Here is a 23,352-nt window from a genome sequence, read left to right as displayed (position 1 = left end):
AGGTATTTTTTGTTTACTTTTGTCAGCTATGAGTGCTAGACTTCAGATTAGCATATATGAAAAAATGCACCTTATGATAATTCTCGGACCCAAGTCAAAGAAAGATAATTTCCCAGCTTAATCTTATACAAATTGATCAGTATAAACTTAAAAAAAAGTGCGACCAGTGTTTTTCAATGTAACGAAATCTGTTTAAATCTCTATTTTTGCCCATCCATGCCCATGTTTGGCATTCCTGTGTTTCTTTAAGCCATTGTTGTGATATTTTGGTTAATTTGATGACCATTTGGTAAGTGCCTAAATTGGGTGACATGGCTCCTTTAATGTTCTTACCTGCTCCATGATCGATAAGTAGCTGAATAACTTGTCCCTGGTCATTACGTGCAGCGTAGTGTAGTGGTGATAACCCGCACTCGTTAGTTTCATTGATATCGTTTACGTTGCTCTCCAGAAGTGAGCTCAGTACAACAAGATCTCCCTCACGGCAGGCCTGGGTCAACAGAAAGAGAGAGATTAAAGCGTCTAAAACGACAAAAAGAAAAACTTCAGTCTACTCTTAATCAGTTGATAAAAATGAAAATTACTTGGAAGCCGGGATAATGGATTAAGAGTAACTTTTGGAGGCTGATTTTTGATATTTTCAGAAATCAGTTATCACCATAGTAGTTGAGCTCGCAGCCTTATTGAAACCGCCGTTAGAGACAACACAATAAATCTCCACTGGATACCTCCAACCATTTGATCAAAATTTTGTTTCCATGTAAATCTTCAGTGTAGCAGATTTATGTTAATTTTTGTAAATGCAAATGACATGACGTTTGGTGTATTACTGTAACTGAAACGTTTTTGTTATGTATTATTTAAGTGCAACAAGAGAGGGTGCACTCAAGATGGACAGAATGGGGAAGTTCCTTGTATTGAGAACAACTCTTAATCAAAGAGAATTGAAAAGTAATTAAGCCGTTATCTTAAATAAAACAAGTAGGAATTGGGATGTTTCACAAACAGGTCTGTTTGCTTTTTTATTAATCAGATGTCGTTTTCGTAGTTATAAATGGCTGCAGACTTTCAAGGCATTGTAAGATTATACTTCCAGATAATGGACATATACTTAAGGGTGAAAACTGAGTGAACCCTTAGGCGTGCATCATCTACAGCAGACTTAGGCAATAATAATTAATCATATAAGAGGAAAGAGATGTGGGGATATCTGTGAGAATAGAAATCTCTCATTGAGGAAAAAGAGAAATTATCCTCTAAATCAGTTACATGACATTGAAGTGTTAATCAAACATGACTATCATTTGATGCATTTTTTCGTTCTCTCCATTGGCCGAGAGCCCAGCACGTGACCTGCAAATAACTGCCTACAAATAGTCATAAGCTTATACGTAGTACTGTCTATTAACGTGTTTTGCTGCAAATAATATTGCTGCTCATGCGTAATTGAAACCGCGCTGTCGGGAGAAAAATGACAGATCGCTTCCCTGAGTTGCGAGACAGTGATTTAAATATGAAAACAAACCTGGTGATCGAGTGATAAAACAGTTATTGAACTCGGTCATCGCAAAATCACGATATTTTGCTCAGCCTCGTCCAATAACGGTTAATTATTTCAAGAAAGAGCTGGATCCGTTTATGGGAATTGTAAAGCCTTCAAATACCATTCTATAGAAAAGAAAATCGAGAGAAGGAAACAGTTCCCAGTGGTTACGATATCGTAAAAAACAACACTTACAATGCAGCTCAGTCGAAATTACAATGTGATTCAATTTCCGCTGTTGAACAGCTGGGAGCAAATTTGTTTTGATGATAGGTGCGGTAGTTCATCAATGACGTTTTAATTTTGGCGCACTGGGTACGTATTTAGTTTAACAGGTTTTAAAATTTCAAGCAACAATTTTGATAGGACCATTTTCACGTGAAAGTTAGTATCGTGTAACACAACATGCTGTGAGGGTTTCTAATGCAAGACAGCAAGTACGACCGGTAATTAAAAGACCTGCTGAAACCTTCGCATGAATTTGTTGAATATTGCTTTGTATAAAGTTGCACTGATAATCTTCGTTAAGCCCTTCAGGTCGATAACTCCTTGATTGTAAAATTGTTTCGTAACATCTCAGAATATTCCATAATTAATCAGTGCCAAACAGTCACGATTCTCCAGTTTTCCTTTCTGCCCACAAACTTAATGGCCAACTTGACGCTTTAGTAGTAAATTTCCAAGGTGACCGTTTAAACCCATAAAAATCATGTTGAGTTGGGTAAACATAATTATATATCTATACCTTCATCTATCGATAATCATATGTTAATATATTCACACTTAATGCTACTGAATAAGAGCGATATTATCACCTATATGCATGTAAGTAAGCGAAACTTCCTTCGGTGAATATCAGCTAAAATAAGACGGGATCGTTCCTCAGAACACAGATATACAGTTTTTTTAAAACTGACATCTTCACCTTTTAGAAACATTCTGTCCGAAGGCAATTGAATGTTATTTACGCTGCTAGTCTTTCCAGTAATTATTGGTAATATTTCACTTTCAAAAGTTATTTCACACAGTTACTTGCAAGCCATTTAAGGACTGACATCACTATACTCCTCAGGTTACGATAACAAGTCTACAGTTATCATTTGTATGGTACGATATACAGTACGCTTTAAGTGGTATTCAGATCATCTTTCCAAGACAACATTTTTTAAACTGCATAAATGAAATCACCATGATTTGTTATGCACTTAGCAGTAAGCAGTCAGTTGGAGTTTCTGTAGCACCGTAAAATGAAACAACGTTTCTCGTGTAGGTGACGAAAAAGAAGTTCTTAATTAATCCACAAATTCTACATTGAAAGAAGCAATCACAATCAAAAAAGTGATTTCCTTGCGCAGTTGAATTTGATATGGAAAGGTATCTTGTAACATAACAATACTAAAGCTTTTTAAAATTAATCACTTTTGCAACCAAAGAAGACCATTTATTCAAATGGCAAACAGGACCATCTTTCGCCGGGCACCCTCCAGAAAATCAAAGGATAACCTAATGTTACAGAATAGTTTTAATGACTCAGAAAGGAATATCTGAACAAAACTTTCACCCTTAGGAAAATATATATTTGTTTTAGCTGAACATGTCGACCTTGCTTTTCGATTTTATCGGTACATACCTGGTGGGCGGCCTCTGAACAGTGTTGTTAACGACATTTAAATTGCACGCGCTTCGAAAAGCCTTCAGAAATTGCTTTTTTATTGGTTTATGAAAAGAAGAGACCGCCTATGACTGGTATACAGCAAATATTTATAAAAAAAAAAATTTAAAATCTTGTCTTTTGCTATAAATGGCCCTAAACCCCCTTTTTTACCTCAAATAAATCCATGGGTGCTGTGTTCAGGTTTCTTTCCACGGAATTAGAAATGCTTCTTTTAATCCCGTCTGAAACTGACACCCCTCTCCGATCCGCTTTCTTGATCTCAGTCAGAACCAAAGCTCGCATGGAAAAATCTGTTGCTTCATTGTTCCCAAGCGTGATATGATCTAAATCATCCATTAAACCCAACGAGCTTCCATCCATTATTCTGAAAAATGTAAAATTCAGAAAAGGAAAACGGCTGTATTAAAATCCAAGCAGACCGTTTTTGAGCAGTCCATTAGAGGGGAATACACAACTTGCACAGTTTAAGTCATGTGTATTTTCTCACCGTCGATTGCGCCTCATGTTAAAATTAAAGTCGTCATGATCATAATAAAATGACATAATCGCCTTGAACATCTAAGAAGTGGACTTTGCTTACGCCAAAAATAATGACATTCTCCTTATATCGCTGTTTGTCACCAATTTGTAACATAGAAGGAAATTTTATTTACATTTTAATAGCATCATCAACACTCGAACGCCGTTGAAATATTACTGCATAATTTTAAAAGAAAGTTATTAGGTTTTGGCACAGTCTGTCTTCTTGAGTTGAAAATACACTCGTTACTAAACAAAGACCAACAACTGAACAGCATCACTATTGACACCGATCGAGACGAGCAGTTTTAATTTCCATTATTGGAATTTATAAAAGGCTTTTAAACTACAGAGTCTTTTTCATTACGAAAAGTAAACAGGAATTACGTTTCACCAAAAAATTAATTAATCGCCACAGAGGAAACGCAAACGGACAGTGCGCACAGAGTGAAAAATGTAATTAAGCTGGGGGCAAATTCGTCCAAAAATTAATAAAATAAAACTATAATTAATGAACATTTATAGAATTTTCTCTGAGGACTCAGTCATCAGAAATGCGCATACATACGTATGAGTACAGATGACTAGGCTTGGCAAACACAAAATAGACGCTTTTGGTGTTCTTCTAGTTTATATTCGTCCTATTAATCGAATTTGAACAGTCCGTACTGTAAGAGACGGACTGAATTGTAGCCGTGGCTTTTAAAGCCCAAAGCTTGCGCTCCAGAGCACGCAGGTCTTGAATCGATGTAAAAAAAGGAGGATCTGTACACGAAATAAAACTAAGTATAAATGTACTAATAAGGCAATCTTAAGAAATTAAGCTCTACGGAGGTTATTTTACTCCCGCGTTATATGACTGCGAAAATTATTTCATTACGATACTGCTGAGAACGGGCAAATTTGTCATTAACTTTTATTCCATCCCGTGACGACTACCCATACAAATCGTTATCTTCAGATTGAACGACAAAAAAGTGGTTCGGTAGAAAACTGGAATCGTGCCAATAAAATGATGTCATTTTCGATTCTGACGAACTCGTGCGATTTGAAGTAATCGTAAACTTATCATGACAGGACGATATTGATGAGGGTTTCTCGTTCTGCGAATTCATTTTGGACGTGTGTTTGATTTCGGCGCGTTTGTAGACTTACTGAAACGCTTGTCAGGGACCTTCATGAGTGACTCCTGCTGTTTTGATCCTCGGGCACTTAACTGTACTTCCTAGAGACTTTACAAGTCCTCTGATCTAAAGATAAATTCTGACGTATTCAAGATCAAAATGACTTGCGCACAAGCGTCCTCGATATGTTCCAGATACGGTTCGTATCGATCTTCAAATCCAGTCTGAGGTGGTAGCCATGGTAACCTTTAGCCATTTATTACTTGAAAAATTCTCAGTTTTGTTTCCTTTCAAAACAAATTTTAGTATCACGAAAGAACAACGACTCTCATCGAATTAGGCCAATGAGACAAAAAAATAATATTTCTATATTAAACAAAACAATAAAATATTTTAATATTCGGTGTTGTGTCTTTTACTTTAGAACTGCCCGAAGGGTTGGCTTAGATTTTATTAACTCCATTGTCTAAAAGAAAATTGCTATTGAGTCTTTTGTATGTGATTTTTTTGCAAACTGAAGGAAAAGTTTTTGCATAAGCAAAAAGCAATCGTTTTTTTAACTATTAGTGTTTCTACTTTACCTTTTTGCTCAAGAGCTCATAACAGAACGCGGGTAGAATTAATTTGATTAGTCAGGTAAGACACTGATAAATGCTTTCCGGCTTGCTGAGGTTCCTATAGCAATGCTGATATGCATCACGCCCCCTACTTGTGCAGCGCAGCAGGTTTACGTAAGATGCTCTGAGACAGAGGGCTGCCTTACCCTTTCTGGGATAATGAATTTCGTATTCAGCGTCTGATCAGCCGGTAGTGGTCACGGGTATCGGTGGCCACGCAAAACCGACAAGTCACACTTTAACAAATTTTGGGTCGAACAAGATGGGTTTAATAACTGATCAAAATTTTAATTGTGAGCTGACAAATGAAGCGTCCTTTAAATGATCTTCAAGATTCAGATGGTCTAGAAATGAGCTGAAATTTTATCTGAGATCTGCAAGTTTTAACTGATAGCCGAGAAATCGCCAAAAATTGAACTGATAACTGATTCCTACAATACTGGCTCCCATGCAGACTCTCTCTTAAACGCGAGACTTTACACTGAACCGCAACCCTTGCGCGGAATAAACTGTTAGCAAAGTACCTGACAGACAAAACCTCTTTGCCGTTTTAGAGTCAGAAGGCGGTTTTCAGTGCAGGTTCAACTGTACAACGTAAGAGCAAATATAAACATGCACTCATGCGATTAACATGATGTCATTATGATATGGCATTTGTATTAACGCTGCTGATCAATATTGTAAATAGCAGGACTTATGGCGACTTGCGGTCACAGCACACAGAGCGGCAGTGGGCACAAGAAAACAGCTGGCTAAAATCTAAGAAAAAAGCTTCGTGAATAGAAATACCTCAGCAGTGATAGCGAGATTGATCTTATAGATCTTGATAGATATAGGCATAGCGGCGATGTACATGGTTAGCAAATGAAACAGCTAAAAGAACAATTAATTTAACTCATATTATAGTCACGTCAATGTATCTCAGTCAGGATCTTACCTAAGTTCTCTTATCTCCTGTCAAACGCGCCGATCACGCCCAAGTCTACAAAAGGTGATATTTCTTTGTACAAAAATTAGATCAACAACGAAATCATTCAACGATCCTCTGAATGGATTTTGCTTCCATTCGCTGTTTCTTTACAAACGTAGCAATGCATAATGACATTGTAATCGTGTTTAATTGGTCGATACCGGGATAATTTAATTGGGTTTTAACTAACTATATACCTAAATGTCTTCCCTTATTGTATAAAGCACTATACCTCGTCGTGTGGTTTATTTCAGCTGCCACAGATACGATTTCGTGTTGCTTCTTGCTTGACTGCGCTGAACCGTCACGCGGCGGCCGGTGGAACTGCATGCAAATTGCTGCGTAATTGCAGCGTAAACAATTCGTGACTTGGCATAGCAAGTGACAAGTGGCACGTCATTATATCGAACGACGATATGGTTCAGCGGACCACACAGGCTTGCCGTATGCACCTGTGTCTGCCTGCGGGGCAGTCTGAAAATAACTCATCAATTACAGTACTATAACAGGTTGATCCTGTTTGCGATGACTCGGCTTCTCTTCGCGGTACTGAAATACACCTTAGTAACTGTAAAACGGTGATATTCAGTCTCTTTGAAAACGTCCTATTTCATGGGAATGAATTCGCTTTAAAGCCGTTTATTTTAACAGCCTTTAGAAAAGAATTCGTTTTATTTAAGGATGATTGTTGTACTTGTCAAGATTTGTGTCCAAAAATGCGGGTACTAGCAAGGTAAAGGCTGGTTTTCAGCCAGCTCACACGTCTTCAAAGGGTCTTCAAACTGCACTCAAGCTTGACATCAACCAACAGTGAAGATATGAGCCAAAAGTGAACTATGTAGTTAGAATTGCAAGATAAAGAGGGTATATTTTGAGACTAAGTCGCCAAAAACCAAAGAAAACAAAGAAAACAAAAAACCAAACAAAAGTAAAAAATAAAGAAGGCCGGCGCGGGTGTCAGCCTGTCCAACATTTCTTCATTTTTTTTTTGCATTCAACTCCAGCTTAATTAAACTTGCTTTTAATATTGTACCTAAACAAAATGGCTTGGCGCACTGCCTAGAGACCTTAAGACCACTCGTGTAAAAAACAGGAACGCATGAACCTACTTGTGTATGTAGAATCGCACACTCTGAGAATCAAAAGGCCCTTTTGGCCTGCCTTGTGACACCTGTTTTAGAGCGAGGAGAAATCCGCTGCTAAACCTAACAAAATAATGTAAAATGGAAGCGTAATGCTAGATAAAGCAAACCGCCAGGAGCGCATTTTACCTTCCGGGTTTTTTTTAGGAATATTCTATCCGACTCGATTTGGCCTGATCTGAGCCTTATTGACAATTAATTCTTGTGATTTATACCTGTTTGCTTATTCTCGGAAAGTGTGCATTACATGATAGCATTGATGATAGTTTTTATGGAGGTCACTGTGATCTCTTGACTTTTCTGATGTGAGGGTTACATTTAGTTTTCTGGGACTTCAGTATTTACGACCCGTCATGATCAAAACAGATTGTCCCGCAGGTTACTTAGAATTCCATCTCAGGAACGTTGACGTGGCTCTTTGTCAAAGCCAACTTAAAGCTTTAACCTGTTGTTACTTGCTTTATTTCACGGATAGAAATAATGCTAGTCAATGTTATCACGGCATGAGACCGGTCTGATGCCCTGATCTGACCCATGTTGATATATACAGCGAGACATTGATCATACAGATAATATTAACAATAATTTTTTGTGATTTATACCTGTTTGTTTATTCGCAGAAAATACGTATTAATTGTTAGCAAGAGACCATTTTCATTGTGATCTTTAGATTTGAGATTTGTCTGTGTCTAAAACCCGTCACTTCAACGTTTTAGCCTGCCACTTGTTGCCAAAATTAATTAAATCGCGAGCGAGTTGTGTGAACCTTGGGCTAGAACACTAACAAAAACAGTCTGTCACAAATGATTGAGTCCAAGGTCTACAAGCCAGTCCCAGTAAAAAAAGGAATAAAGAGAGTGTCTTGAATCTGTACAGTGTGGTGGCCACTGAAAATCAATAGCACAAACTGCCGTTAATTCAACGTTTCATGCCTGTCTTTCGAAACAAAATTGAAAACCCGCGAGTTTCCTGAACCGCCCTTTTCAGGAATCTTACATCAGGAACGCAAATAACGGTTACAATGCAGCAAGGCCCAGGTCTTCTTCGTGCCCACTTGGTCACGTACACACGAGACAAAAAATGATCGGGTAAAAAAAGAAAAAAGAAGAAAAAAGCCACAAACAAATATAAAACGATTGAAAACTGAAATGAGAACTGAAAAGGGCCTGTTTCAAATACCCTTTTGAAACATGATCACTCTTCCGCTATCAGCTGATCACGTTAAAACAACTGGTCACAACATCAAATGGGAACATTTTGACATTTTGGCGTCCGGGAAGACTGACTACCACTGTAAGGTTAAGGAGACCTTGTTTATTCAAGAGTTGCAGCCAGCACTGAATGCCAATGTCAGCAGTTAAAAGCTTTTACTCTATTAAGAAAGCTTTTCCATTGTGTCTCTTTACAGATCTTTACAGACAGTTTCCGTTTGAAACGTCTTAAGAGGCTGTCTCTGATTTTACTTCGAAAATTCGACTTTTTTCTCATAAGCTGGGATTTCGAAACCCTTACCTAGTCAATCACTAAAATGAGTTTTATTTGATTAAAAATTCAAATTGAAGTTTTCTAGGATTGATTGAAGTTCGGTCACATATTGCCAGCGCTCTAAAAAAATATTCGCTCAAAAGTCCCAATTCTTTTTTCAACTATAGATATATCATAGCAGTTTGTTTAGCCATGTTACAATTATAATTCAATACTGTTTCCTTCAACGGTTAAAAGAAGATTTTCTACCCGTTAAATCAAGTTTTGAACCAAACGCGAAAATAGCTCTACTTTGAAGACACGTTTTAAAAAAGTGGCACCTGTTTGAAACTGCTGAACTACGTGAATAGAAAGTATAAATGTCCCTTAACTTAAAACAATAATAAAATTTGTCTGCCCAGTAGGTTTTCAAAACTAACGACCGCTTAAAGTTCAGGAAATTTTGGTAATATTCCAGCGAGTAACTAACACACTCGCTTTCGTAAAGTGCTCCGATAAATTCACGTAAATCTCTTACCTGGCTTCAAGATTAAAGTTTTGGTCTTTTGTAGGCAATATGTGCTATTTTTCCAGTTTCGGCAGGCATGCAACTTGTGTCGAGCGGACCGAACTTCAATCAATCCTAGAAAACTTCAATTAGAATTTTTAATCAAATAAAACCCATTTTATTGATTGACTAGGTAAAGGCTTCGAAATCCCACCTTATGAGAAAAATCGAATTTTCGAAGTAAAATCAGTGGTCAGTTTTTTCAGAGACAGCCTCTTGAATTTCTACTGCAGATGTTTTCTGTCTAGGTTCCAGACCCCCATTGATACAATATAAATAGCTTTCCAAACAAATTTCAACGGTTATACTCATGAAAATGTATGTTGACTAGCATACGAAACGCCAAGTTCATAAAATGCATGTTTTCAAAATGTTTATCACCGCTGTTTGTTTTATATTTTTAGTGAATAAGGATTATTTGGGATGAAGCTGAAATGGAACACACCCAACGGTCCAGCCGTCTGCTCAACGCCGGCTAAATATTCACTTTTCCTCCTACATAATACCAAATTTATTCAATATTATCCAATTTAATACCTTATCTTCGGTGACAGTTTAGATGACGTGTGAACGGCAAATTGCTCACCAGGTCTTAAGATTGCAGTACAAGATCGAGTAGGACTTTTCAATTCTAGTTTGCAGGCTCAACATTATCACATCACAAACCCTCTCTACCTAAATCCAATAGGAAGAGCGAGGGTTCTGGAAACTTCACTGCTTTAAATTTCGAAAATTGTCTTCGTAATCAATCTCGTACTCGTAGTCCAATCTTAGGGTCTCTTGCGTTGAAATTATCACGAACGTAACAAACGCGCTCGCCTGCGAAGGAAGCGTCCCCGTACTTACCCTCCCCCGATCCACTTGTTCTTTGACTTTGTGTTTTCGCCCAGGTTTTCACGCGACCAGGAGGCGACTCTTTGCCCGTATGGGAACGCTCGCTCCGTAGGCTACAAACGCGCGCATGTAAATAAAGGTTGACAACTGGAGGACTTTAATTCCTGCCCCTGTCATCACAATCTGAGCGCACAGACAACAAACGAAAACAAAGCAAACAAACAAACAAACAAACAAACAAACAAACAAACAAACACGTGTGCAAATCAAACCGAGGAAAAAAATGTATTTACTAAATCATGCTTTAATAGCGAATCAAAAAGACCATATTTGTGATTAAACTTTATTGGATCAATACAAACAGCGGATATTTCAAGTAGGCTATTTAAGCCCTGCTACTACATGTAATACTGCATGTAAGAAATCCAGCTTAATCAAAAGTTCTTGGAATGTACTTTTGAAATAGCAAACAGGACTTCCATGAAACAAACACACTCAGACAGATTTTCCAGGACGTTTTGAGTGCACAAGCATAAAAAGTAGTTTGAGAGAAATTTTATACTTTTTCATGTTTGTCCTATTGGTCAATACTGAACATGTAAATAATTATTAATCAATGTGCTACAATGCATGCCCACTGAATAAAAGTCTACCTTTGAACTTATTATTTTTACTACATATACAAACAAAAGTTCTGATTTCAGGCCTAAGGCCACCCTAAATCTCTGACATTTTCTAACTCAGTAAACTGTTACCTGGCTCCCATTCCTCATGAGAAAAAAATAATAATATGGGGTCAGAGATTGGAGGAAGTAGAGGGTTGCATAATACTCAAGACAGATCACAGATATACAAAAGCCAAATCTGAGAGACAAATGTTTTTTTGTTTACGCCTGCAAGACTGGCCCTGCTTTCTTTGCCTCCAACTGCACCCCTGATCCGGCATACCCTGTCCCTCCACGCTGCAGTGGGATGATATCACTGTCTTTCAAGTTAGCGCCAGTAAATGGGCATAACATGTCTTTCTTGATCAACTTTTCAATGCAGTCCATGGTCACCACACGACCAGTGTTCTTTAAAACAGCACAAGGAACAGAATTGCCGAGTACATCATGGGTAACTGCACACTTGTATCTCTCTGACTTTGCTACCATTGGCCGATCATCTTTGTCATCAATTGCAGTTAGTTTGACAGGAATAAGATCTTTAATTCTTAAGGGCTTCCCACTCATTGGACAGTATGTCTTGGTATCTGGCTTCTTTAGGAGTGTGGGCTTTGCCTGTGGTGTCAAGGATGGGACCCAAAAACTTGCAAGATTTTTATTGTTGCCATCAGAGTTCACTGCAGCTACATGTAAATGGAATAAAAAAAGTTATATTTCTTATAATAACAATAATAACACAACAACAACAACAACAACAACAACAACAACAACAACAATAATAATAATAATAATAATAATAATAATAATAATAATACCACTACAGTGTGTATGTGAAGCATCAATGTCATTGTTTGTTGACTCAGGATTGGGAGGAGTACACTACAGTGTAAATGGTATGAGCCAAGAAGTTATTTTTAAATTGGGCAACTTTTACTCTGGCCATGTTGAAATATTGTTGCAGGTTTGAATGGATAGAAATTGGGGGAGAGGGGTGGTGGGGGGTGGTGTTATTCATACTATGATCAGTGACCTGAGTTGATCTGGCCAGAATTTTGTCCCTGTCTCAAGTTAAGGAGGTCCAAAGACAGCAGAAAAGCCACCCATAATACTGACTGCATTTCAATACGGTATAAATGAAACATACAGTACCGCTCAAAAGTTAAGTTACCACCGTCTCGCGAGACGCGTCTCGTTTCTCGCGAGTGCACTGGAAGTACCAATGCTACGGATTCGTCGGTATTCGAAACCTGTTTTGTTAATAAGACGTCTGTATCGTATCGTATCGATTAGCGTGGGAGACACGATTTTCATTCTCATCAGCAATGCGTGTGTACCATGTGTTTATTATAAATTCTCAAGCGTCCAGTATTGTTTCATATACATCGGCCAAACCTTTTTTTATTCCAGCCAGACTTGCTTAACGTTTAGTTTTTGTAAATACATTCACGATAAAAGTTGTGGAGTTTTGTCACCCGATCTACGTGTGGGAAGTTAAAGCAGCGATCGAGATCACCAAGTCAACACAGCAGCGCCGCCTATGTTTTGCCAACTATCGCTCCCAACTGATTTGTCGGGAAACTCGACGAACTTTTTATCCAAAGATTGCGAACATACGAAACGACGCTAAGTGTTCCGTCGAATAATTTAATATTCAAACTTGCGAACACACGCTTTGCACATACATGTAAGCCTCGAACTTTTTATTCAAAAGTTGCGAGCACGCCACGCTTTGATCATACTTCACTTCACTTAACATTCGAATAACTAATTTATTCGAACTTGTGAACGCTCGCTTTGCACATGAAATCCGACTTGACTAACTTTTTATTCATACTTGTGTACGCTTGACAACACACGCTTTGTAAACATAAGGAATCTCGACTACCTTTTGAACACACACTTTACTCACTGAGCCTCGACCAACTTTTTATCCATATTTGTGTTCACACGTTTTTTTTGCCACATCAAACCTCTAACATTTTATTCAAACTTGTGAACACATGCGACACCACACTTTGATCATGAAACGTCAACAAACATTTTATTCAAACTTGTGAACATGCGACACCACGCTTTGATCATGAAACTTCGACTAACTTTTTATTTATACTCGTAAACATGCTAAACCACGCTTTGATCATGAAACCTCAACTAACTTTTTATTCATACTCTTAAACATGTTAAACCACGCTTTGATCATGAAACCTCGACTAACTTTTTATTCATACTCGTAAAAATGCTAAACCACGTTTTGATCATGAAACCTCGACTAACTTTTTATTCATCAGTCTTAAAATCGGAGATTCTCACGTGTTCAAGTTCATATAAGAAAGATTGAGAGATAACAACATAGTTTCGTGGATTCGAGCGCGCTCAAGTACAGTATTGCCGTTCGAAGAGAAAGTTTCTGTTGTCATGAATGTAATTTAGAAAAGATCACGACTCTTAGACTAGCTGGCCAATGATAATAATAGTTATGTGCAAATGTGGTAATAAAAGTGTGTTTCAGTGTTCAGAAGTCGGATCATGTATCTTATGGAAGGCCTAGACCGCTGTATCGACCGATATATAAAATGTTTATTCACATACCGCTCGAGATCTTCGTTGTCGAGCAACAAAAATTCTATCTGTTAAAGAGAGTGTATTGTGCCATTGGAAAAAAACGATTTATATCAAATAGAACCGGCGATGTTTTTGCCGCGACGCTTTGCAAAACAAACTTCATTTGCGTATTAAATCGACTGCCGCTAGACAGAACTTTCCCTTGCAAAAACATTGAGTTACTGTAAACGTCGCATCACATAAACATTATTAGAAACTCCTGTCTTCAAAGATATAGTATTTTGCCGTTTGAATAAACGATTTATGCCAAATAGAACTGGAAATATATTTTTAGTGTTTGCCTTGACGTTTTGGAGAACAATAAAAGTTCATTACTGTATGTTGTCGACTTGTCGACGCGTGCCGCTAGACAAAACTCGCGCTAGCAGAAAAATTTAAAACTACATGTAATGTTTACGGCGCATCTCAGAAACCTTGATAAAAACTCCTGTCTTCAAATATATCGTATTTCAGCGTTTGAATGAACGATTTATGCCAAATAGAACCGGAGATATCATTTTTTCAACAATTTCCGTGACGCTTTCATGACTCCCATTCACAATTGACTCGCTGGCGCATGCCGAAAGCCGGAACGTTTTTCTCCTATGCAAAATTAAATGTTTGTTTGAGTTAGCGGTTATTGCAGAGCGAGCAAATGTAGGTAACTGAATCATTCAGAGTGAGCAAGATTCGCAAAATCAACTCTTTGCCCCCGTGATCGCACGAATTGAAACGCATGTAACTCTACTTGTAGTTACGTTCGATGTTCGATATGAATCGAGCAAACGATCGATGCATATTTTATGTTGGACGGTCCCATCGATTTGACAACGAACTGCAGAGCGGCAATCGTTACCCGTAACCGGTTTCTTACGCGTAATATACGCCATACTAAACGCTTCAGTGATTCTCGAGAGAAACGAGAAACGTCTCGAGAGAAACGAGACTCGTCTCGCGAGAAACGAGACGAGAGGTGGTAACTTACTTTTGAGTGGTACTGTACACTTGCAGAATTAACAAGTATGTTCTTCTCGATGGCACTCACCACTTGATGTAGATGGCTGTTGTTCATCCATGACAACAGAAGGTCCAGCGACATTCTTTGTTACGGTGAACGCACTTGTTGGCTTTGTGGTGATACGTTTCTCCATGCTCACAAACGACTCCACCTTGGAACGCTCTTTTTCTTCCACTTTGCCCGCTTTTTCAGCTTCTTGCTTCTTCTTTTGCTTTTCAAAAGCTTTCATCTGCCTCGCTGCTTCAGTTTTCTGATGCAACAAACACTCTAAAATCGCTTCCCTGTCGTACAAGAACCCGTCTGGTGTCACAACAGGTTCGCGACAAGGCTGGAGAGTTAAAGAACAACAGTCAAAGTTCTTTACAGAATCTTTGCCCAAACGCACGGCTTTACTACCATAACCAGACTTTTGGGTATCTTTTTGCCGCTCGTGATACGTATAGACTGTTCCTGCAGTACAATTTTTGGCGTGTCTAGTCATGGTTCCTAGTGTTTCGAAGAACTACGTAGTTCGAAGGAAGACTTCTTCTCAGACAAAACAAAGATGGCGACCTTTCATGCTGGCCGGGCTACCAAGGTCATCACGTTTCCGGCCGGGCTACTAAGCGTTTTCTTTTGAGAAGAGCGGGGTAGGGAATTTACCAATAAGAAATAATTGAGAAGTCTTTATTAATTTTTCGACACAAAGATTGCTACTAATTGAGCTTAACTATTATTTGAAACCTTTCTGTTCCCTTTTTATCAGAATATTATGCGAATCATTCGGTGAAACAACTTTATAGGGACTTACATGCCCCCACCCCGCCCCCGCTTAGACTCCAAACCCGCTCATGACTCGCCACAGTTCAAAATGGCTTCAAGAAGGTTGTTCCATGTTGCACGTGGATTATGTGGCTTGCGATCAGCACCGTTAACTCGGACTTCCAATCTTGCTCGAGCGTATTGCTCAGGTGAGTTTAGTCTCTGTTCTTCTGAGATCATGTCTTGCCTGAAGAATCTGCTATATATATTTCATCCATTTCATGTGACCCAAGGTCGAAAATTACGTTCAAGAGACTCCCCTTCCATGGTTTCTTTCAACCTTTACTGACACTATTAAACATGTTGTAAAAATCTATAGATATTGTTAAAAAGAACTCTTCAAGGCTAGCCTAAAACCAAGTTTATGTCAAATCGCAAATTAAAGCTGCGCAAAATGGGGGACTGGAAACAGATGATTCAGATACTTGGGGCGAGTTTGTGTCCCCAGCACACGAACGTCGAGAAAATGCCTCAGCTGTGTATAACCATCGATGACAGCTTGAATAAGCTGCACACTTTCAGCCAATGTTAACAGAGATATAAGTACGGTGTAAATAATGATCTATACCTGGGATGATTTGGAAGGGGTGGGGGTGGGTGTGCAGTGGTGCTGATGAGGGACTCCCATAAAAAGGGACAGGGGTGAACGTCGGAAAGGAACCCTAAAAGTTAACTGCATGCTGTGTGGTGAACGTGATGCAAATACATTCTCATCCCAAAATTACAGTTTTACAGTTCTTAAACAAAACTTCTTTTTAAAAATATTGAAGGACCGTAGCCAGGGTTGAGCATAATAAAAATTTAAAAAACAATCTCTGGCTAAAAATGTTTACAGATATACAAGCTTTTGACTGTTAGATCTACTGTCTTCGACGGGTAAAGATGAATGATGAAATATTAATATAAATGAGTAAAAATAAAAAGAATGAACCATGTAAATTAATTAGGAATGTGTGTAAAAAGAATGTTGTATTGCCCAGGGAGTGGGCAGGAATTGTTGACAGCATTTGGAGTCACCATAGTATGCCACGATTCTAATGTTTTCCTTATTCGGAAACTGCCTTTGTCAATTAAGGAGGTGTTGTTAAAGTCAATAGAATGTTCAAGGGACCACCCATGGTTCGCAATTTTGGAGCCTTTAGCCACTGTTTTGATATTTCTTATGTGTTCTTTTCTTCGGGTGTTAAATGTTCTGCCAGTTTCACCGATATAACACCATGAACAGTCGGCGCAGTCAGTCTTTTTGTCAGATATTTTGTTTTCCTGGGTTCATTGCCTAAAAGGTACCATGACTGTGTGACAACAGTTCTAAACAACCTCAAAAAATGGTAGCAAAAAATAATGTAAACATGTAAAAGGTATGGCAATCATACCCATCACTGTTATGAGGGAGTTCTGAACTCCCTCATAACTTCCCTTGTCCTGGGATCTTTATATCATCCTATGACATTTTGGTGACCAGCATTTCCTTAGTGGTACATGTAACTGCTTTGATGTCACAGGATGATGACTACCCTAATAAAGCTTGCAGCCCTTTTTGATAAAAAGCAAACTTTGTAATGCAGCATCAAGAAATTTTGAGATGATCAAGGCTGAAAAGAAGGGAGAGAAACAAAATGTTGGCTTCATCCAGCTTAACCGACCCAAGGCACTGAATGCATTGTGTGATCAACTGATGTCCGAGTTACAGGATGCCCTTGATGACTTTGAAACTGACAAGGCTGTTGGAGCCATTGTAATCACAGGAAGTGAAAAAGCTTTTGCTGGTAAGTAATACAGGCAAATCTTTGCTAAAGGACACTGCTATGTAGACACCCCCTCTTTAAGACTTATAAAACCTAATAATTCCCATTACATTAGACATAATGTCTAATATTTAGGAATTAGATAAATTAGGTTTTTAAGCTGACTGATTTTTAAACCATGTTTAAATAAGGATTAAGATGATGAATTGAAAAAGAGCCTGGTAACCACTCTATATGAACAAGAAAGTCATTTCACGCGTGCATTTGCTGGTTTCATGTGCTTAAATTTAATGGTAACTTTCTTTACGGTGCACATATTTTGGCCATCTAGGTACAACTATTTATAAAGGATTTTAAAGGATTTAATGTCAAAGTTTTGCTCTTGCAGCTGGGGCTGATATCAAGGAGATGCAGAACTTAACATTCCAGAAGTGCCTGTTGGGAGATTTCCTCAGTCACTGGACCCGCGTGGCTAGATGCAAGAAGCCTGTCATTGCTGCCGTCAATGGATTTGCTGTAAGACTGAAAATATTTATAATTTTGTTACTGTAAATATGTAATGTAAGTAAAAAAAAAAAAAGTACTTTGATGGTTGATTGTTTGATAAAGTAATATATTTATTTATGAATTCATCGATTGATTTAGGGTACTTGTTAATTTACCTATTTGAAATGCAATAAAGCTGTTGAGGCTTAAGATAATAATTCAACATTTAAACTCAAACTTCAACGCAAACTCAAACTCAAAACTCAAAACTTTTGTTCTATAGCTTGGAGGAGGCTGTGAATTGGCCATGATGTGTGATATCATTTATGCAGGAAAGAAAGCAAAGTTTGGCCAGCCAGAGATTCTGCTTGGTACTATTCCAGGTTGGACCCACAAATGAATCTCTAATTAACTAAATATATGTAAAGTAGCAAATTTGTTGTAGTCGACATTTACATGCATAGTACTGTGTAGCCATACCCATTGCATGCATCATATGTTAGTCCCTTTGCATGCCTTGCTTGCCCACAAGATGTGTTTAGCATTATAAGCATTAACACTGTGCCCTGTGTCACATAGAGGTATCCTTTCGTATACACTATGTGCCTGTCATTCTAGATATACACTTATTTTAGTGCCAGTATTTTAATGGTCAAGCCTCAAATTTAAAGAAGGGGACTGATTAATGGCTGACAAGACCTGGATCTGCTGTGTGGTAATAACTAAGTACCGCTGACCAGTACACTACAGGCACAAGTAAGTGCCAGTGATCATGACTGGTAATGGCATTGATTTAGTCGCAAAAGTGAAAGAAACTTGGAGAGGATAGATGTCTATGAACAGGCTAGTCATTACTGTACTTCCTCCTCCTTCTCCTCCTCCTCCTCCTCATCATCATCATAATCGTCATCATCATCATCATCATCTTTATTATTTATTTGCATTGATAAATAAGTATTTATTAATTACAACAATTTAGGGGACAGGGCAAAGAGACCTCCAGAAAAAAACCCTCAGTTTATTTTTAATATGGCTGTAATATTGACAGCTTTGTGTGTCTGGCATGACAACTTCAGTCATGCTTTACTCAGGAAAAATCAAGAGAACCAATTCCTATCTTGAGCCTGGCATAATTTTACTTCCTATAACTGTTATTTTCTTTTAGGTCCAAATAGAAATTGTGATTATTGTGATCAGTGTGAAAAATGTCCAAGTTATGAAGTTAACCTGGACTTTATATTTTAGGAGCTGGCGGAACTCAACGTCTCCCAAGGGCTGTGGGTAAATCACTCGCTATGGAGATGATTTTAACTGGGGATCCTATTTCAGCAGAAGATGCTCACAAATCAGGTTCCAATTCTCTTTGATATACACATGTAGTCATATTGTATTGTATAGGTATTGAATTCAAACCTTGCTGATGCAGTTATTCAACACATGTTCCAAGCGAAGACTTTTTGAACTCATTTCCTTTGGAGAGTGTTACGAAAATGTGCGTTAACAAAAATTGGGCTTAAAGTGAAGAACAGTTCCCAAAAGATATTGTCGGCCAACAGTCGGCCGGCTGTTGCCCGTCTGTGGGCCGACTGTCGGCCGATTGTCGGCAAAAAAAAACCGACAGTCGGCCGACATTTGATCGACGGCAGTTGGTTCACGCTGCAGTTTACTTACGAACAAAAGGCGTAAAATTGCCTTACCATAGCTACTCTTTCAGTAACACTGGTTTGTTTACGACAAAAATTGCTCATAAGATGGACTAATTTAACTTGTATGAGATTCCTTTTAACATTTAGGTCTGGTTAGCAAAGTCTTTCCCGCGGAAGACCTTGTTACTGAAGCCATCAAGACTGCTGAAAAGATATCTTCTTTATCGAAAATCGCTGTTCAACTCGCCAAGGAAGCCGTTAATACAGGTATACTGTTATTCAAACAGTTTATCATACTGATGAAAACATAGTTTTGCTGAAAGTCAAGATATTTAACTGAATGATTGGCTTATTATGCTTAAGACTATAAATTAGAGTCTTCAGACTTCATCAGTGTAATTTTGAATTTTAGTTTCTACTAAAAGTGTACGAGAATCCAAAAGTTTCATTTTAATTTTCCTAAGTAACTATATTTCGGTTATGCCACACTAAACTTTAAACAAATTTGTTTTTTGTAGACAATAGGACGTAAAGCAATATATACATTTTTTTCTCTATAATGGTTAATGCATTGACATGTTTAGGACGTTGGACCGTCCTTTAAACACACAACATGGCCGCCATTTCGGTCCTCGAGCAAAAAGGAGAGCGGCCTTAATTCAATGCTGTTTTACATGATCTAATATAATTTATTATTTATTATTGACGATAAGAGAATGTTGTGAACAGAGAAATATGTCCGGACAACAGTTTAAAAGCAAACAGAACGGTTACCTGTTTCGTGGCAGTTTCTGCTTAGTTTGCTGCTCTGGAACATGCGCGATTTCGACTGGGTAAATGTATCGATGTGTCCGCCAATCATACATGACGCTCATCTTGACTTTTTTTTTCCTGAAGGTTACGAGACGTCACTATCAGAAGGCCTTCACTTTGAGAAAAGAATGTTCCACTCGACGTTCTCTACGGTGAGTGGTGATTGACTTGTGTCTGCTTTAAAGGAACCGCTGGCCACAATTTACTTAGTTTCCTATCGCGGCGAATTGAATGGCAGGCTTCCATAACTGTAGTCATCTGTGGAATATACAGAATACAGTTTTCCGCTCCCGACGTATCAAGGCTTCATAGCTCAATTGGTAGGGCAACGCCGTGGCATCGCCGAGGTCATGGGCTAGAATCCACTGCGAATATCATGTCATTTATTTCTCTGTTTTCGTTTTTTTTTTTTGCCAGGACGATCGCAAAGAAGGAATGGACGCTTTCGTGGAGAAACGCAAAGCCAAGTTCACCGACAACTAATGCTGTGTCGCTCCGTTCTTGTACATGTAGATCGCCGAGTAAGCACTGTGTCCGGCGTTGTATTGGAGGTCTGGGGAGAACAGATTGACAGAACAAGAGAAATAAAAAACAACCGTTGCAACGTGATATGCATACTGCAGTATTAAAAATGAGCCATCCTGTATTTTTCAGTAATAAATTAGTGTGTGTTGTAAAGCAGTTGCTATCCAATACTTTGTTTTGTTCTGTTATTGTAGGCTGAATAATAATCAATAATAGTATTTGTAATCGTGTTTGACCGCGTGTTTGATGAAATGTGAAAGACGTCAAACATTTGATCGAACATTGTAAACATTTTTGTTCGTTTGGACGGTGATCAAACATGTTTGATATCGTTTGGCCACTCTGTGCATCATCAACATATTTGGTTCCCAAACAATGGTCGCCCAACATTTCCCGTTTGAACAGCGCTTTACACTTGTTAGACCCTAAGCGCATGCATTTCATGTACATCCATGCAACATGTTTTGCAAGTTTCAGTCTTAAAAGATTAATCTCGTCATGATAAAGAAGAATTGCAGTGGCTTTTTTATCTTCATTAAATGCGCTTAAATGACTTACTTGACATGGCAGGATTGAACAAGGTGTCCAAACCGGAAAATGTTTGGTCATCAGACAATGCTGGATCGTGTTTGATCGCCAAACATTTCCCATTTGGACAGGGGCTTTACACTGCCTGTACTAGTAAAGTTTTTATATTTTTTGGAATGTTCAAAACTTCTGCGAATGCCTAAAATCTATCGGTAACTGGTTTGATTTGCCGAAATTTTCAGGAGAAAGGAGGTGGGGGGAAGGGGGAATGGGTGTTGGAACAGTATTTTCCGCAATTTCCAGAAAATAGGACAATACAAACTCGCGAGGTATAACCTAATCATTACCTGGAATTTCCGTTCCATTTGGTTTTCTTCCCGGAATTTCGGGAATTTTAGTTTGAATGGTCCGAATTTCGGAAATCCAACAATTTTCGGATTTTCCCAAAACTCTCCCAGGAAATTTCCGAGTTCGGGGCTGAGTGAAAAGCCCCCAAGGGTTGAATTAGTGAACTGATATCTTAGTGTAAGAACCTAGCCAATCAAATGATATCCGCAGAGACACCTGCATAACACTTTTTTCCTCGCGCCAGGGCCCCACAGGCTAGGAGGCCGAGGTACAAGGGAATGAGGACGAAGAATAATTATCATTTAGTTATAGAAAATACAGCTTGTCTTCTGGATGTATGTGATAGGCTATATTGTTGCTTTGGTAACCAGTTATTCCATGAAAATGATTGTCACCACCAACTGGGCATTGTTTTTTATGCCATTGTTTGAACATGAACTAGTATCCGGATTGAACTTTGCGAGGAACAGTTTTATTTGTTTTTCAACTAGTGTTTCTGGTTATGAAGAAAATCCTCCGAAACACAAAACTTGCAACAATTTATACATCAAGTAAGCTTTGAAACAACAAAAAAGTAACTTTCACTTACATGAAATTAAACTGATACAAGGAATCCTGTGGAACAGAGATTTTTGCCAGCTGCAACGCATTCACATACTGTGGGAAAAAATTCATCACTTTTCATTGCTTAACAATATATAATACGTCTCATCCTTTATCAAACGAAAACTAAACTGGTGTCCCCTGTGGCTTTTTTCATGCGTTGCTTAAATTGCGAAAAACCACTCTGGTTGTATGCTATTTAATTAAAATAGTTTAGAGTTCGTCTTATGAAAACGCTACGGGATTTGGTAAGTCACGAGAATAAAATAATACTTGAGTGGTAAAGAAACCTTTGTGCAATTGATAGCAGTATTCCTTTGTTGCTCACATTGATCAATGAATGTGTACGGTAATTAAATATTAATTAACATTAAATTTAATCAGTTCAATTTTTATGAATAATTGTATTATTTTTAATCTGGACACGAGCACTCGTGAGGAACAAAGTTTGCCAGTGTTTCTTTTTATCGTATTTCCCAAAATAAACTGTCATTTCAAAAGGAAAACAGGCCTTATTTGGTTAGACGATCATTCTAGATCTGTAAACTCCAAAACGACAAAACAAGCACTGTACTGGAAAATATAAATTAATCCATGATCGGAAGTCGTGATTGAAAATAAAATAAGGTGGATTTAATTTTATCACATTTTGATTTTAAATGCGCATTAAAATAAAACGCTACTTGGGAAAACCACGTATTTCATTAAGTCAATATACAGAAGATGTCTCCAACTGTGATTCAAAATTACAAGCCTTATCATTAATTTATAAGCGGGCCAAATAACGTGTAATTTACAATGAAAGAAAATAAAGATTATTGTTGTAAGCTCTCAAAACTGAAAAGAAAAATCATATTCTCTAGCGTCTTCTTCGGTACAGGTGTCGAGACGCAAGAGACTTTAATCTACTTCGGGAGTGACCTTGGTTAACTTTTATAATGAGGTCATACAAGGTTTTTAATTTTGCACAGCAATGTTATTAATTTTGCACATTCCATCTAGGATTTAAGGAACTGTAAGATTTTAGCAGACTTCACAAGGTGAACTTCACAAGCGAATCAACCAGGCAAAGAATAACTTCAGTTCAGGTTAGTGTACCAAACTATCACTGACTTCA

The 23,352-nt window shown here is 38.1% G+C and overlaps 3 protein-coding genes across 5 annotated transcripts in view; 1 reads left to right on the top strand and 2 right to left on the bottom strand.

Annotated features, from left to right (window-relative positions):
- LOC145489218 (transient receptor potential cation channel subfamily A member 1-like) overlaps positions 1 to 7,042 on the bottom strand; it is a 30,621-nt gene extending 23,579 nt beyond the window's left edge. The window contains exons 1-3 of one of the 3 annotated variants that reach the window (XM_081468154.1): positions 6,681 to 7,042; positions 3,369 to 3,582; positions 334 to 490 (exon numbers count right to left, since the gene is read on the bottom strand). In XM_081468154.1, coding sequence (XP_081324280.1) covers positions 334 to 490; positions 3,369 to 3,582; positions 6,681 to 6,778 — 469 coding nt within the window. In that variant the 5' untranslated portion in view covers positions 6,779 to 7,042. Of the gene's footprint in view, positions 1 to 333; positions 491 to 3,368; positions 3,583 to 3,705; positions 5,992 to 6,680 lie in introns of those variants that run through there. The other 2 variants (XM_081468155.1, XM_081468156.1) reach the window with 2 other exon arrangements.
- A 3,740-nt stretch (positions 7,043 to 10,782) lies between these two features.
- Positions 10,783 to 15,221, bottom strand: LOC145489451 (nitric oxide synthase-interacting protein-like). The gene is made up of 2 exons (XM_081468423.1): positions 14,768 to 15,221; positions 10,783 to 11,804 (listed from the first exon to the last, which is right to left on the bottom strand). Exons 1-2 carry the CDS (start codon positions 15,219 to 15,221, stop codon positions 11,344 to 11,346), a joined length of 915 nt encoding a protein of 304 aa, XP_081324549.1. The 3' UTR covers positions 10,783 to 11,343.
- Positions 15,222 to 15,361: 140 nt separating this feature from the next.
- On the top strand, positions 15,362 to 20,986 carry LOC145489450 (enoyl-CoA hydratase, mitochondrial-like). Its single transcript, XM_081468422.1, has 8 exons — positions 15,362 to 15,690; positions 17,107 to 17,307; positions 17,675 to 17,802; positions 18,056 to 18,155; positions 19,018 to 19,122; positions 19,566 to 19,685; positions 20,316 to 20,383; positions 20,649 to 20,986. Exons 1-8 carry the CDS (start codon positions 15,531 to 15,533, stop codon positions 20,712 to 20,714), a joined length of 948 nt encoding a protein of 315 aa, XP_081324548.1. The 5' UTR covers positions 15,362 to 15,530; the 3' UTR covers positions 20,715 to 20,986.
- Positions 20,987 to 23,352: the final 2,366 nt, after the last annotated feature.

The sequence above is a fragment of the Orbicella franksi genome, chromosome 6 (assembly GCF_964199315.1).
Source record: "Orbicella franksi chromosome 6, jaOrbFran1.1, whole genome shotgun sequence".
Lineage (NCBI taxonomy): Eukaryota > Metazoa > Cnidaria > Anthozoa > Scleractinia > Merulinidae > Orbicella > Orbicella franksi.
This window is presented reverse-complemented; position numbering and strand designations above follow the sequence as displayed.